General features: G+C 35.7%; 1 protein-coding gene across 1 annotated transcript; it reads left to right on the forward strand.

The window, feature by feature from the left end:
• Positions 1–858: 858 nt before the first annotated feature.
• snx5 (sorting nexin 5) lies at positions 859–7,501 on the forward strand. The gene is made up of 13 exons (XM_015405017.1): positions 859–1,016; positions 3,083–3,187; positions 3,289–3,399; positions 3,558–3,679; positions 3,778–3,901; positions 4,230–4,325; positions 4,435–4,540; positions 4,620–4,695; positions 4,777–4,816; positions 4,923–5,009; positions 5,244–5,403; positions 5,503–5,588; positions 6,308–7,501. The coding sequence occupies exons 1-13, from the start codon at positions 984–986 to the stop codon at positions 6,356–6,358; spliced, it is 1,197 nt and encodes a 398-aa protein (XP_015260503.1). The 5' UTR covers positions 859–983; the 3' UTR covers positions 6,359–7,501.
• Positions 7,502–16,612: the final 9,111 nt, after the last annotated feature.

Below are 16,612 nucleotides of genomic sequence, written 5' to 3' on the forward strand. Positions count from 1 at the left end.
GTGTCTTTAAGTGTTTCACAAGGGTAACTCAAACAAGAAAGTTAAACAAAGTTTCAAAACATAAATTGTGAACCCTTTGACAATTTAAAATGGTTGAGTTATATTTACAGCAAAAACATAAATATAATAATTTTATATAATTTAATATATGAAACACGGGCACTTTTGATAAAAGAGAGCAGAACTTTTTACAAAAATAAACATTGATATTTATGATTAAATATTCTTGATTAATATTTAATATGACATTTTATGCAAGTTCCAATAACTATGATAATTTAGATAAACTAATGATAATTTGGAGAAATTCTAAAATCCATTAAAGCACCAATTCTGATATATGTAATTAAAATGTATTTATTTTGTAGCTCGAAAATATATACTTTGATTCACCCATAAGGTAATTGAACTGTAGAATGGAAATGTTGGCAGTATAGCTTTCACAAACAAGTTTTAAATGTGATTTTTAAATGTGTGTATAGTTATTTGGTTGTTTTTTTATGCAGTATCCATCAGATTAATCTTTTAATTATTTAGTTATTTGTGATTTATTTCAATGTAAATCTTTTGCAAGTGTTTTATCATAAAAAAGAACACTTACAAAAACTATGTCGGTGTCTACAGGTGTAATGTTTACACGCTTCCTGAGAAATTATGCTTTATGCATTTTTCTAGGTCATTATCGTTACTGGTTTAAGAAAGTTTTCAAATTTTTAGGTGGATTAAAAAAAACGTTGTATTGACCATGGATTTGATTGATTAAAATTCATCCAATAGCGTCGTTAGTGAAACAATTTCTGACCAATCACATCGAAGTAAGGTGGGGTTTAAACTTCATCATCGGGATTGGGGCGGAGCAACAGTTTGACAGCCTGTTAGATAGCTAACAGCCACCGAAAAGACGGCTTCCTGCATCTAGTTTGATTTAGTTTGACCTTCTATTTTCCTGGGGGTTTTTTTGTTTTGTTAATTAGCTTGCTATCATGACGTCCATAGATGACAGTAACAAGGAAAAGGTACAGTAACTCCGTATTGCTGTGTAATTTGAGACTGTGTTACGCTTCTTTTTAGCAAAGTTGTTGACTGGTTTCTGTTAGCCTTTGGCTAAAATTGCTCAACGGTATATCGATAGCCTGATCAATGAGTTACATTTAAAAAAAGTGATGTCTATAAGTTTTAATGATCGTTTGCATTTGAGTTCTCGCTGAATTAAGGTGTTGGAGTTGAAAAGTTACCTCTTCTTTTTTTCTTGTTGTCACCGATTAGCGGTAAAGTAGCGAGAAGCAAACAGTATATATTTTTTTAACTATTAATTCAAAAAAAGTAATCTGTGTAGGACAGGCCATACTGTAGGCTAATCTCTTTCTTCATTAATCTGTTGCATATCTTCTAACTTGAGTTTTATCGGAAAGGTTTAACAGTTTTCCTCAGAAATAAATGGTAAGAGTAAGCTACAGGAGAAGTTATTTTATATTCTTTTGGGGGGAAAAAAGTTAAATCAAACACTTAATGTTAATCATTTGTGTAAGGTTTTCTAATGATTAAGGAGTTGACTTGATTTCAGCAGTGTTTGCACAAAATGGGTGTGGGGCCTAGCTTCTAAGCTCCTCCAGGCTCTTCCTGCATACTACAAGGATGAAGTATTATAAATGTTACACTTTAATTCAACTCTTATGGTCGTAGCTGGACTAGTGAAGGGTCTGGAAATCCTCTTCAGAAATTAAACTATAACATGTCTTACTCTAAATGAGATTAGAAACTTTAATCCTACCATACAATAGATGTAAGCTGCTATTATTGTTGCTTTTATTGCCGCTGTAGCCTTGTTTAGTTTGCTTATGCTCATATACTATACATGGTGTGATAGATTATTTAGTGGGTCTGAAGACTCAGAGTCTTTTGAACCAGTAGGTTGTTGTTCTCTGGTTTATATTCTGTTTTGGGATTTAACTTCTAAAGCAAGAGTGGAATGGGACGGTGGGAAAAGGCTTTAGGTTTGCAACACTAGTCTCTGTAAACAGTAATCCACTGAGCATTTTGTCTATTGTTTGGCTTTTAAACACAGCTGACTGAGGATTTGGAGGGATGCATTAACTAAATAATGCTCTACTAAAAAATCCTGATACTTTCATATTTGAAATTTACAAATGCATCTCAATAAAAGCAAATATCGAACAGAGATTGAATTTAAAAGTGAAAGTGAGAAGGCTTGAATTAAGTTTTCATGAAAAGTCAAATTTGAGTTTCTTAGAGATGTAGAACTAGTCCAGTCTGAAGGCAACTTTGTAATTCAGAAATGTAATTCTCTATGTAAGTTTTAGGAAAACTTGATAGTTGTGCACCAGACATTTGTTGGCTCTCTGCAATGATGGTAAGACACAAAAGGTCATGGCCAACGTAGCTGACTGTTCAGAGCGTTTAATAAAGGGTTGAGTGGAAGAAAAACAGTACTGAAAGACTCAGTGGGGATAACGTAGCCCTAAGGAGAGTTTGAAACGCCTGTTCTTGAAGTGTGACATTAAATATTTGAAGCAACACATGAAATAAACGAATAAATAAAATAAAAAAGTAAAAACATTATACCTAATGATTAAAAGAACTGGGCTGTTTATTTGTTGTCCAAAGTCCTCCACTTAAAAGGAAAGTAAATTTAGGATTCCATTTGGAAACAAAGGCCCTAGTGGCACAGAACTTCAGTTTTTTCATGTTTAGTGGGAAGATCTCCCGCCCACCAGACCCATTAATGAAGACAAGCTAGGGGTGCCATTAAAGCAGCTTGGAGTTCCTTAACACCACAGCAGAGGCAGATGCTAATCGTCTCCCTGATACTCTTCATGGCGCACAAAATTCTGCAACCAAATCTTACCTACTTATTACATACTTACTTTTCAGCAGTTGGATATTTCTCTATGAAAATATATTTCTATTGGTTCTTCATTTTCCTCCAAACTGAATTGCGGGTATCTGTTGTAAGCAATAATAATCAAAACTAACAGAAATTAACCTGTTAATATTAGACACAATTGTATGCTTTGGATGTAAATGCGTCTCAGACTACTAAGTTATGTTCATTTTTCATCAGCTGCGCTCTGTGTCTGTGGACTTGAACAATGATGCCTCGCTTGTCATTGATATTCCTGATGCTCTGTGTGAAAGGGATAAAGTCAAGTTCACAGTCCATACAAAGGTAAAAAAAAGGAAATGCCAATTAAAAAAAAAAAATCTGATTTCCATAAATGTCCCCTTTTGACATTATTTTCTAACGCAGAACATTGTTTATTTTCCCAGACGACCTTGAGCTCCTTCCAGAAACCAGAATCCTCTGTTCCCCGGCAGCATGAAGATTTTATCTGGCTGCATGACACTCTGGTTGAAACCGAGGACTATGCTGGTCTAATCGTGAGTTTGACTGACAGAGATAAAAGCTACTCCATAATGTTTTCCTGCATGTACTACAAAATATGCAAATCTTTTGCATGAAAATTCTGAAAGATTTAGGGTTATTTTTTAAATCCACTTTAAACCTTTTTATGCTCTTATTTCTCAATTGTTTCTAGATCCCTCCAGCTCCCCCGAAGCCAGATTTTGAGAGCCCAAGGGAGAAGATGCACAAACTGGGGGAAGGCGAAGCCACAATGACTAAAGAGGAGTACACTAAAATGAAGCAAGAGCTGGAGGCGTGAGTTTACCATTCAACAGAAGATTAAAAAATATCAATTCTTTTAATGACATGTAGCCAAAAGGCATGAACACATATTTTTGCTATTTATTTTCCAGTGAATATCTGGCTGTATTTAAGAAAACCGTTCAAGTGCACGAAGTCTTCTTGCAGAGATTGTCTTCGCACCCCGTTTTAAGCAAGGACAGAAACTTCCAGATTTTCTTGCAGTATGACCAGGATGTGAGTTTCTCATAATGCTGACTTCCTTTTCCGAGCTGTCAGTTGGGAAGAAAGGAAGATGAGTTTAGTAGAGGCTTGTGACACATGCATCCTGCTGTGATCAGCAGTTAGACTTATCTCTATTTGCTAGCAGAACTCGGCCACTTTATATACTGAAATGAAGAGAGCCGTAAGATAATAGAACATATGCTACTGGGAAATATATCTGTGTCAAGATGACTCTCTCCTACACACCAGAGCATTATCTGAATTTATTGTTCCAAGATTTTATCACATGTTTATCAAATATAGACTCCTTTTTAGTCCTTTCTGGATTCTCTTATTTTAGCTCAGCGTGAGGAGAAAAAATGCCAAGGAAATGTTTGGAGGATTCTTCAAAAACATGGTGAAGTCTGCCGACGAGGTCCTCATCTCAGGAATTAAGGTGGAGCTTGGTTCACGATCATCTGCTCATAATGTTGATCACAGCGTAACAGTTGTGGTGTTATAGTAACTTCCTCATTTAACATTTTATGTTTTTGTTTCCTGAACAGGAAGTGGATGACTTTTTTGAGCAGGAGAAAACATTTTTGCTTGACTACTACAGCAAAATAAAAGATTCCACTGCCAAAGCTGAGAAAATGACACGTTCACACAAAAGTATTTCAACATATTAACATTTAATCTACATTTGAGATGTTATTCTTGCTCAATTCTAACTGTAATATCCATGTTGCAGATATCGCAGATGATTACATTCACATTTCTGCCACTTTGAACAGCATCTGCGCTGAGGACAGTACACCAAATAAGAAGTGAGGTTAAAACACATACAGTATGCCTAATAATAATAGATTTGTATTGCTATTGCTCAGATTCTTATCTCTTCACTTCAGGAACCTGGAGAAGCTGTCAGACTTGTTTGAGAAGCTCAGAGTAAGTCTGACAATGTCGAACAACAATCTGAGACTCTTCTGAATGCTGTAATTGTATGAAACTACACATTTATGGCACCTGAATGTTTGCTTATATGTGTCTGTAGAAAGTGGAGGGAAGGGTAGCATCTGATCAGGAGCTGAAACTCACAGAGCTGCTGAGATACTATATGAGGGACATCCAGGCAGCTAAGGTAAGATATTTGCCAACCTCATAGAAAATGATTTACTTTACATATGTCAACTGAGATTTCATTGCCTTGCAGATATATCCATTAAACCACTGTAAATTTTGTCATGGTATTCCCTCATACTACAAAGAGTTTCACTGAGCTTTTGTGGGGAAAAATGGGGAAGACATGAAAAACTACTACAGACATGCATCATTATCCTTTCCATCATGCTAAACTATGTTTAAAATATTTCAGGACCTTCTGTACAGACGAGCCAGAGCATTAGTTGATTACGAGAACTCTAACAAGGCCTTGGATAAAGCCAGACTTAAGGGCAAGGATGTTGCCCAAGCAGAGGAACACCAGCGGCAGTGCCTACAGAAATTTGACAAGCTCTCAGAATCTGCTAAAAAAGGTTTGTCTATTGTTTTGTTACACACACAGACTCATTCTGTGCTTTTTTTCTTTACCGTAATCATAAAACATTTGACTTTCTTCTGTACAACCATTGCAGAACTCACCAGCTTCAAGGGCAGACGAGTTGTTGCCTTCAAGAAAAATCTCATAGAAATGGCTGAGCTTGAGATAAAACATGCTAAGGTAGGCAGTATCCTCTTTTTCTTTCCCTTTGACTCGCTTTTTGTAGTCATAACATCATGCTTCAGAATATAGCACTATAAACAGTCATTGACACCCCTGGCAAATTGGGGGATGCCATAAAAACAGTTAAACATTTACAGCGGTAGCATGAGCCTAAATTAAAATTGCGTTTGCATAGCTTGAACATGGAACTCTGGCAGAAACACAACTCTATACAGCCAGTTAGTTCTACTGTGGAATTGTTAGATTGAGCATTTTTTTGTGCTGGAAAAGGCCCATTCCAGGTCTGCAAATCTTAGTGAGATGTAGCAGGACTGATGGGGTTTGAGTATTTTGCAAAGAGAGATGGGAAAAGATTTTATTACCTTACCATTAAAAAAATTTTTTTTTTTTGAATATATATATAATCAGGCCATGCATCATGTCCTTAAAACGGTGTAATCCGTCTCTTACTACTTTGTGTTTAATAATCTACATTTAAGTTGGTGGTGAGAAATTGATACAATGTTAAGAAAGTCTAAAGCTGCCTGAATATGTTGACCCAGCAAATCTGTGAGTTTTTTTTTTTTTAAGCATATTACTGCAAATGTTAAGGTTTGTACAGGATTGTTTTCCCAATACATTTGGGTTATATTTTACTGCTGTGTAGAGTCATAATTTAGAAACTGAATAAAAATCATTACTCCAGATTAACCGTGTGTTTGCTTTTATTTCCACAGAACAATGTGGCTCTTTTGCAAGGATGCGTTGACATCCTCAAGGGCAACTGACGCGTTAAAGTATTAATGTCCCAGCACCACTAAGTGACCAATCCTTGCAAATGGAAACCCAACATTCCCAGGATGTTTCATCGAAATGATGCCAAGCACGTCTCTGCTCTACCCTGGGTCTGATGCAACTTAAAATCCCTGTAAGATACGCTGTATCTACTAAGCACAATGTCCTCATGTTTACAGAGTCCCTGTCCCCTGCTCTTTTGTCCACCTGTCTTACTGTATTTAATGTAGAGCTCTAGCTCAGTGTGAATGTCTCCTAAAATTAAGGTTGCCATCATTAAGGCCTTCCATAAATATGCAGCATTAATAAATGTGACATTTTTCCATCTCTTAATTTTATGCACTTAGTTTTTGTTTAGCTTTTTTGGTCCTTTTTTTCCTTAAACACATTTTTGCCATTATTCTGACCCAAGCCTTCCTCTTCATTTATGCTTTTAGATAACTTTAAAAACAAGGTTACACTGTTTGTTTTTCATCATTCATGTACTTTGGGGATTTTTGTTTAGATTTTTTTTTTCTAATGCAACTCTTCTATAAGTGGAAAAAAGTGTCTGCATCCTGCATTACATATATATAAAAAAAAAAAATCATGACTGAATTTATAAAAAAAGAAATTAAAATGTTTTTTGTATGTTAAAAAATATTTCCACACCTGGTCCTTGTTTAATAGAGAACATGGCTCAAATTCAACTTAATTGTATAAATAAGATATTGAAAGTGATTCTAAAGCAAATTACATAAACAAACATTAATAGGCAATCAGAGGACATTAACATCACCATGCTCCCCCACTATTATTCATCTTGAACATCTTTGGTCTGTTTATTCTGTATTTTGGACAATGTAATGTGTTACTTTACTCATCCCGGTTGTTATTATTAGACTCACAAAATAAATCAGGTAAAAAAAAAAAACTGTTTACTTTAAATTAAAAAAATATGCACCTAAAAGATAGAAAAAGGCTCTTCACAATCATGCTCTAGCTTGTTGGAGTGTTACAATGAATCATATTTTTTTTTGTTAAAAAATGGAATGTATTTCTAAAGATTAAAACTGTTCACAATCTTTTTCATACTACCCTTTCTTACAGAAACAGCATTTTATGGATTTGTAATGGCATTGAATAAATTCTACTTTCATAAATATGTATTTTTGTCATCGTTTCGATTTATTGTGGAGTTTTTCCTATCTTTTCATGACCCATGGGAAATTTATTAATGCATTTTAATCAATTAGAATAAGACATTTTAAGGTTGTTGGGTTTTTTTTTATTCAATAGGTGAAACATAGATGGCATGCAGTGGTATATTTTTATTTATCTTAGCTTTGCTGATTTCGGCTTGCGTCAAATGAAATAATTTAAATCTTATTTCCATGAGATTAATTATGGGTTTGCAAAAAAGAAATAATGACCATCTGAAAAGCATATTTACATAATGTGTAGCATTTTTACTCAGTTTTTGGATGCAGCTCCTTTTGCCTAAATTGGCAGAATCATAGCATAAAGGTGCTCATCCTGGTGCACATCCCAGCTTGTTTGATGGCAGATTTTTGCCTTTTTGCTGGCCTGCATCAATAATTGTCTCCTTTTTCCATAGTAACCCTATAAAATATATATGAACAACATTTTTTTTTTTTTTTATTCTTGCTATGAACCACAGACCTGTGTCACGAAGCAGGATTACTGGATTAGTGGGCCAACTACAGGTTTAACCCTGACTTGCTGGTACCACAAAGCTGGATTCATTCTTTGAGTTGCAAGTTGATAACCATCTTCATGGTACTGCTGACCCTGATTGCTATTGTTATGCATTGGTTAAACTGGATAGACTGGAAGTAATCGGTACGGGGCTTTATAATTAAAATTTGTTGTACAGGCCTCTGGTGCACAGTGGCCTTAATCAGGTTTCAAGAGTTTTTTCAGGGTTTTTTTTTTTCTTCCACTCAACTTTCCATTGACATAGCCTAGTGTATAAGACTGCTGAACCACTTTCAGGAATTATTCTTAGTCATACAGCCTTTTTTATGGGGTTGCCTTGCTAATTGCTTCTCATTTACAACTGTTGTCTGTTCGTTTTGCACAACAGCAGATATAATTAATCCATAATCTTAACTGGATAGTTTGATTTCAAAAACGGGATTGACTTGGAGTTGCATTGTGTTATCTAAGACAGTTCTCCAACCTACTACTCAATACCACTGCCCAGCATGTTTTAAAAGTCTATCTGTGCACACTTGATTCAGATGATTGCACAAGCTACTCAGTTGCCATCAAGTGCTGCAAAAGCTTGTTAATGATGTTTTTATAAGACTCAGATGTAAGCAGTGAGAAAACACTTAAAACTTGCAGGGCAGAGGTACTTGAGAACCAGGACTATGAAAAACACTGGTCTACATGTTCCCTTTATTCCTTTGAGATGTAAACAGTCATGGAAATAAAATATTAGACTGTGCTTTATTTTCTAGGTATACTACCTAAAGAATAAAATTAACATGACAAGGGTGATAAAATATTTTTCCCCAAGACTCTATATATCTGTTGTTGGTATAAGATTTTTTTTTCTTTTAACTTTTGAAAAAAAACAAAAACATTTTTTTCTAAAATTAAAAGAAAAGAAAAAACACTGATAACATACTATAGTATGAATTTATGAGCTACAGAGATTGAGTTTCTGATTCCAACAGCAAAGATAATTGGATGCACAAATATTCAGCAGAAAAAGTGTTGTTAAAAGCTCCACCAGGGGGCAGTATCTGTTTAACCAATGCATCCTGATCCCACTAAGTTTGACCATATGGGTCCTTTAAACACAGCTGTGTAGATGCGTGTGTTAAATCCATTGACCACCGTGAATCCCGGTATGGGACAGTGTGGTGTGTTAGGTAAACTTTAAGGAAATGCCAAGGATCTCTTGGGAATAATGAGCAAACTGCACTCTGCATATCCTCATTTATGAGCAGCTCATACACAGGCTATACACAAATGTTTTTTTTCTACAATATCTAACATCATAACTAGTCTAAATTCATTTTAGAATGCCAGTGTCGTAAAATATCACAGTCGTAATTTCATGATTTTTTGGTCATAATTGAAGCCTAATGCTTTCTAACTCCAGCTCTATTGTGGTAAAATGCTTAATACAAGACTTAAAAACTTGTGACACTGTCTCATAGGGGCTAAATATATGTCCCTGATGGATTTGTCAATACTGATGACCCAAGTCTTGCAGTCACAGTGACCTCTAAGGCTTAGGTTTGGTCATTTTGCTCATTGGATAACACCAGAGTCCCAAACCAATGACCAGACGACAAATTATCTGTGTAAACATTAGTTTGCCACATGTGGCCAGAGCAAACAGCATTTAAAAGCTCAACTATAAAGGGCCGTTAACATACGGATCCAAAGAGCAAGGCCTGCTTTTGTAACGTCAGGATTAATCAGGTGCAGACATTAAATAGGCAGTCTGTTTTAACTCTGGGATACAAAGTGTTTTATTTATAGAGATGTTTTCACCTGACTGTAGCTTCAGTCTTTAAAGTTTCTAAATTTAGCCTTTTCATGTTCATTTTTTGTTGCTGCTATTGTATTGACTTAAGACAAAAACAGTAGCAGCTAAGAAGAAAAAGACAGTGACTATCTCTACCCATCTATTATATTGTATTTCTATTATTCTGCTATTTAATTTTGTTAAATGAAAAGTAGCCCAAGCTTGTTACTACCTGTGTCTGGGTCATGGTTAAGTGACCTTCAGTTTGATCTTATACTGATAGGTCACAATAAAGTACTTGTCTGATGTCCAAGTGTTCCACAAAAAAAATAAAATAAAATTGAAAGGCACATGCTGAACTCACGCACACTATATATGAAAACCTTTTTAACAGAAACTGTGTCCGCTGGAGAACCTTTATTAGAGACGTTGCACCTACAGGACCACCTGAAGTGAATCCTCTATGTTTGCAATGTGAAACAGGATCAGATGTTTTATCTGATATTCAGTGAGTTTTTTCTTTTACTTTTCAAATCATCATTTCCATTGAATAAAAGCCAGGTTAAATAATATAATTTGCTATACAAAATTACGTCTATGAACTACAGACTCTTTTTGAACGATTTTGCATTTTCAAACAAACACAATCTTTAAGCTAATTGATTGAAGAAAGTTGTACATATTTAAAAGGGAAAGAAAATCTTTGTAAAATTAGTTTTGAGTGGAAATTTTAAAGTGTGCCATCCACAAGTGCTTAGCATTCAGTGAGACGTCTTTTCTTCCATTCACAGCTGCAAGTCATTTAGGGTATGTCTGTACCACCTTTGTACATCTAGAGACAGACATCTCTGCTTTTACCGTTCTGCAAATTACCTAAAACTCTGTCAGATTGAATGGAAAACCATCTGTAAACAACAATTTATAAGTCCTGACACTGATTCTTAAGATGATTTAGGTCTACTTTATCCCTTTCATTCTAAAACATAGATACGTTTTCAATGTCTAGTTAAATGTGTTGAATTCAATTCAGTTAATTTTCTATTCAGTTTATTTCTATAGCGCCAATTCACAACACATGTCATCTCAAGACCATTTACAGTTCTCCAGATCATACAGTTAAATTAATTCAAAGTTTTCTATCTAAGGAAAACCAGTTGATTGCATCGACTCATTGACTCGAAGGCAATCCCTCACACTAAGCATGTTTGTAGTGACAGTGGAGAGGAAAAACTCTCTTTTAACAGGAAGAAACCTCAAGCAGAACCAGGCTCAGTGTGAGCGGCCATCTGCCGAGTCCGACTGGGGTTCAAGGAGACAGAGGCAGAGATACAAAAAAGCAACTGTAAAAGGTTGCCCCATCCAGGAAACACACAGCCAGGCAGACGAGCTCTGAGCCAACTCCCATGTCGGACGATGAAGAGAGCACATCCAGCCAGTCACAGTCAGAGAAACAGGACTACACTGAAAAACAGGTAGATCTCGAACACCTATATGGCAGGTGTTCCAGTTTTCAACCACTGTATTCTCTAGGCCCAACAGGTCACGGTTACAACCATGACCATGATCATGATTAAGAACACAGGTCTATGCTGTGTTGTGTGCATATACACAGCATTGAAACATTGTCCTATAAACACTTAAAATAACCCCTTAAGTCTGACTTAATGCTGCATATAAAGAACTGCCTCAAATGGTCAAAGTAAGAAAATGTAACCACTGTTGATGTCAGTTTTGTCCATTTTAAACACGGAAGTCGGATAACATCCTTTTTCATCAGCTTTCTGACTCATAATTTTTTTATTTTTGAGGTGTTCAGGTTAAAATTTGTGATTGGGAGTCTGAAATTTTCAACTTCCAAAAACAAATGGAACACACCATTATTCATTGTTGGTATTTGGTTAAAACGGCTTCTGTTGCAGCAGCAACAATGTTTTTTCCCACATACACAGTACTGAAACACCTTGATATACAAACACTGAAAAGTAGTATTACTGACTAAATGTTACATTGACTATAATAAACTATAAAAATGTTCAAATACTGTTGATGCAAGTAGCAGCTCTCTTGAATTCTGGAGTTATGTTTCCCAAATTTTAAACTGATAATTTAAACTTGAAATTCCAGTGGAATTCCAGCTTCTGAGTACAGGTACAGTTCAGCCAATGAAGGTTATTCATCAGAGAAACATCGGATCTACTCATTGGTCGGGGCTAAAACGATGCCACCATATTATAATACAAATGTTTTGAACTGTACTGTGGGGCAGCACACAACATTTGATGAGTATTTAAGATATTTGTCTTGGAGTTGTAGCTGTGTGAAATATTCCATTGAATGCACTTATATGTAATCCAATGAACCAGTTTTAGGTTGACCATTATAATGTGTAATTAATACAGAGCAGGTGCTGTAATGCATCAGTGATTTAGAGCCAACTGTATATAAGCTTTAAAGTACTGAAACAATTCATCATCACCTTTTTCTATGTCATCAGACACAACATGGAACTTATGACTCAGATAGTAAAAGAGGACTTCCACCAGTGAAACAAGTCACTTCCTGTTTTAAGAGGCTAAAGCTTAGGTGACCATTTGAATGTGCTGCCTGAATGATGCTTACCAAGTTTGATAAAGCAATAATTTTGTGTGTGGAAGGTATTGCTCCTCATTTGTGATAAGAAGTAAGATTTTGAGGCCACATGCTGTAATATAGCTAAAGCTTTGTTGTGAATGCCTACCAAAATAAATTGCACACAGACATTTTGAAGTCTTTTAGGGGAAGGATTCAGGAGTATAATGAGAAACAACATGTGTAGAAGAAGCAAAATGAGAGGCTAGAAATGGACAAAACTGGTAAACCTCCCTACAAGCTGAATTCTTGCGGTATGTGCCATTAGATACACAACAGAATCCGTTTTATACCTCTTCCACCTCAATAGTTTCAGATGTTGAGCCCAAAGACAAACAAGGAAAAAAATGGCAGTATGGAAGGATGCATGGATAGTTGCTACAACACATCTGATTTATCACTAGCCACTATTTAATCTCAAAAAAGAGGAACAGAGAGAGAGTAACAGACATAAGATGTTGTTGTTTCTCATGGTTTCTGTTAACATTTTCATTTGTTTCCCTGATTGGCTAAATCTAACTTTAATATGCAGGCACTAGGTGTCCTTTGCTTATTTGTTTGGATAGCTCTGCTGAAAGTTCCTCCTTTCCCTGAAATAAAAAAAAAGGTTTATTAGAGTCTTTTAAAGAACATTTGGATTAATGCCAAGAGCAAAGTTAAATCAGTTTATGTATATACATCCAATTCGCAACACATGTCATCTCAAGGCACTTCACACAATCCATTTGATCAAATCATACAGACAGATTGGTTAAAAATATTTTATTTTCGATTTCTATATCTATACCCAATTGATGACTTTGCAGCATTCACTCCTCCTATATAAGCATGCAGTGCCAGTGGACATTTGCTTGTGAAGTGTAATTAACATTTCAGCAATCCACTCCAAGCTTGTATGCTTGGAATGCTTGAATTCCTTCTATGTCAGAGAAAGAAATTTGTCAAGGAAAGAAACAGATAAGCAGATTAGCCCTAAATCAGTTTTGATGTAAAAAGGTTCAGAGTACAGACAGTATGCTGAGCCAATAGCTATGTCAAGCAGAGAAACAGGACTAAACCATGAAAAACTGTCTGAGTAGACTTAGACTTAGGCTCAACTTTATTTATCCCTTGGTATAATACGTACAGGGAAATTCTGGTTCCAGTAGTTTGTATAGAGTACAAAGAGTTAAAGCAAGATGCCATTAAAGATAGAAATACAACAGACAATACAAAAAGAGTGTATATAATAAAAAAGAGAAAAAGTTGTAATGTCCTGGAATGGTCCTTTAGCTATAAAAATATCTGCACACTAGAGAGCTACGGAAAGACTTCACAGTAGTTGATTTGGAATATTGCACTTCCACCGCAGAAATATACTGAACATATAAATAAGTAAAAATTATACAGATTATCAGAGTATCATCTATAATTGAAGTTGTTCACAGCAACATCCCAGCTGATGCCTGACAAATAGTTGGTTGCATCGTGGGGCAGTTTGTAGCAGTGTTTCCCTGCAGCAAGAATGTCCTGGGCTCAATTTCTACTGTGGTCTTTCTGCATGGATTTTGCTCTCCACGTACGTGCATGGGTTCACTTTGGTATTCTGGCTTCTTTCTACAGCTCAAAAACTTAACTGTTAGGAAAACTGACATCACCAAACCAACCATGACTGTAACAAATAAGCAGCAGAATATGGATGGATGGTTTGGTGAATTTTGGGGTAAGTTGTAACACTACACTGTATTTTGGGAGTATCAGACTGATTATAACAGAATAATGACAATCCACAAAACACTTCAATGTCAGGTTTGTATAAAAACAAAAAGAAAAATCTGACCAAAGATGCTGCATGTTCAGAAACCTAATCCAGTTCACAGCATGTACAGGATACCCAAGAGTGTCAAACCCGTTGGGATGGAAAGGCCTTCCTTTTTTAAATTCTGCTTTTTCCTCTCCAAAGAATTCCTTCAGGTGTATAAGTTGGCAATAGTTCTACACAAAATTCCCTTTTTTTCAGTGAGACACTGATACTTCTGCTAGGGCCTTATTAAGCTGATAATGCTTTAAATGTTCTAAGCCTATGAAGTTCCTTGTAATATAAGTGTGTCTTAGGTTTGTTTATGTCATTTTTTACTTTACCCAGTTAATCATAAAAACTTAATTGCTTGAATTTTCATTATAATTTTACATTTGTTAGTATTCCATTATAACCCTTCAAATTCAATGTTAAAAATTTGAAGCATGAAAACGTAACATTGTATTTTTTTCTGTTTTAATATAAAGTTATTCTGGAAATGTTGTCAGACTGCAGCTTCATAAATCTTTAGGTTCTTCACATTGACAGTCCTAAGATGAAAAAACTGTTCTGCAGTCTGTAAAAAACATTCTATTTTTCCTTTGAACACAGCTCTACATCTACTTCCAGTAGGTCTTTTATCAGTTTAAAAAAGTATTTGATAAGTCAGACGGCATTTATCACGGTATTGTTATAAATGAGGACGGTCTCGGTTAAAAGACAAACCTCTTTTGTTTGACTGAGAGCGAAGAACTACAACTCCCATGAAACACCGCGTCTGTCTGAGCTCCTTTTCAGCCAATCAGAAACCTTCTGGCTTTATTGTAGCTGTAAGAGGCACGGGGCCAGCGCGTCTAGCCAGCTCGAAGTGCCACGACTTCACAGCAGACCACGGATCCAGCGGAGTGAGAGCGCCGTTAGAGGGAAAAAAAGAAGAGTCAACTTAGCTGGAATATAGAGGTAGCTCTCCACATAAGTCAGCTCATCTCAAACCCAGAGGCCCTTTTTATTTTGCTCTCAACAAGTACCTCTTTGAAGCAAGCAGACGCAGCTTTACCGGGAGCAGCAGAGCAGTAAGTGTGGGATTCTTGGAAAATTTTATTCATTGAGTCAGGCTTAGCTAGCTTGGACAGCTATCTTCGAGCTAAACCGTTAAGTAACTATTTAAACAGAATAGCTCTGTATATAACTAAATAGAACAATTTAGACGTACATTTTTTTTTTTGTTATTTTCGGGTTTTATCGCGGACTTTATAGCATTTTATTGCTCGGACCAACAGTTGGTATGCTGGACATTAGCAAAATTCATTGATTAATAATAATAATCGCTCTACTGCAAACCGTTAAACGACGTCTTAAATCTGTATGGCGTTATTTTGCAGACTATGTCATAGTTTTGATGTGATTTAGATATTTTGTGAACCCCACGTAACGTTTTAAACGTGTTTAAATAAACAGTCGGGAAGTTTGTAAAATTATATGCTACTAAAACTGATTATTTATGTGGAGATATTGCTTACAGTACGCATGGCTGAGAAATTGCGATTTATTTTAATTGCCAAAGTAGCCGACAGGAGGAATTCCGGTGGACACGGATGCAGGACAGAGTTTGGAAAGTACACGTAGCCTGTAACTCTCCAGTAGGTTGAGTCTCTTGTAAAGGCTGAAATCATCATGTTTTTTTTTTTGGGTTTGTGTTGTTTTCTTTATCCTGCTTTTCTGTTAGGTCTAGGTGATGTATTGAAGTGTGTCACCGCAGATCAGGAAGCAACACATTGTCTTTTCTGTGCTCTTCTTCCTTTAGGAGCCTGCAATTAAAAGGGACTCTGGACTCTGATTGCACTAACATTGGTTGCCTTTTAAATATGTTTACGTCAATTTGTCTTTGCAGAAAGTTTTAGTTACATTTCCTCATTTGGAACTTTTTTAAACGCTTTTCTAGTCTTTTATATACAGATAAACGTATAAAGCAGAAACATCTGCTTTATTAAAAGTTAGGGAAAAAAATCCAACTTTTTCCTGCCCTGCAGGCTCAACTTTCTAGTTTGTCACTGGAGTTCCAGGTTGAGAGCCCTTCTAGGCTTTTTTTTTTCTTTTCCTTTTTTTCCCCCTCATAACGGGACAGGACGTTAAGACAGCCAACTTCTGAAAAAAGAAAAAAAAAAAATCTTTTTGGAGATGTAAAATTGGGATTTTTATCACTTTATAACAGTTTGCATAAATATTTCTCTGAAAAAATAAACATTAAAAAAAATTAACAATATAACCATAATAATATTACCAAAGAGATTACAAAATTCAAAATAGACACTCATACAGACCAAAAAAAAGCTACTCTACACTATTTATATAAGA

Source organism: Cyprinodon variegatus, unplaced genomic scaffold (assembly GCF_000732505.1).
Source record: "Cyprinodon variegatus isolate N-32 unplaced genomic scaffold, C_variegatus-1.0 Scaffold1947, whole genome shotgun sequence".
Lineage (NCBI taxonomy): Eukaryota > Metazoa > Chordata > Actinopteri > Cyprinodontiformes > Cyprinodontidae > Cyprinodon > Cyprinodon variegatus.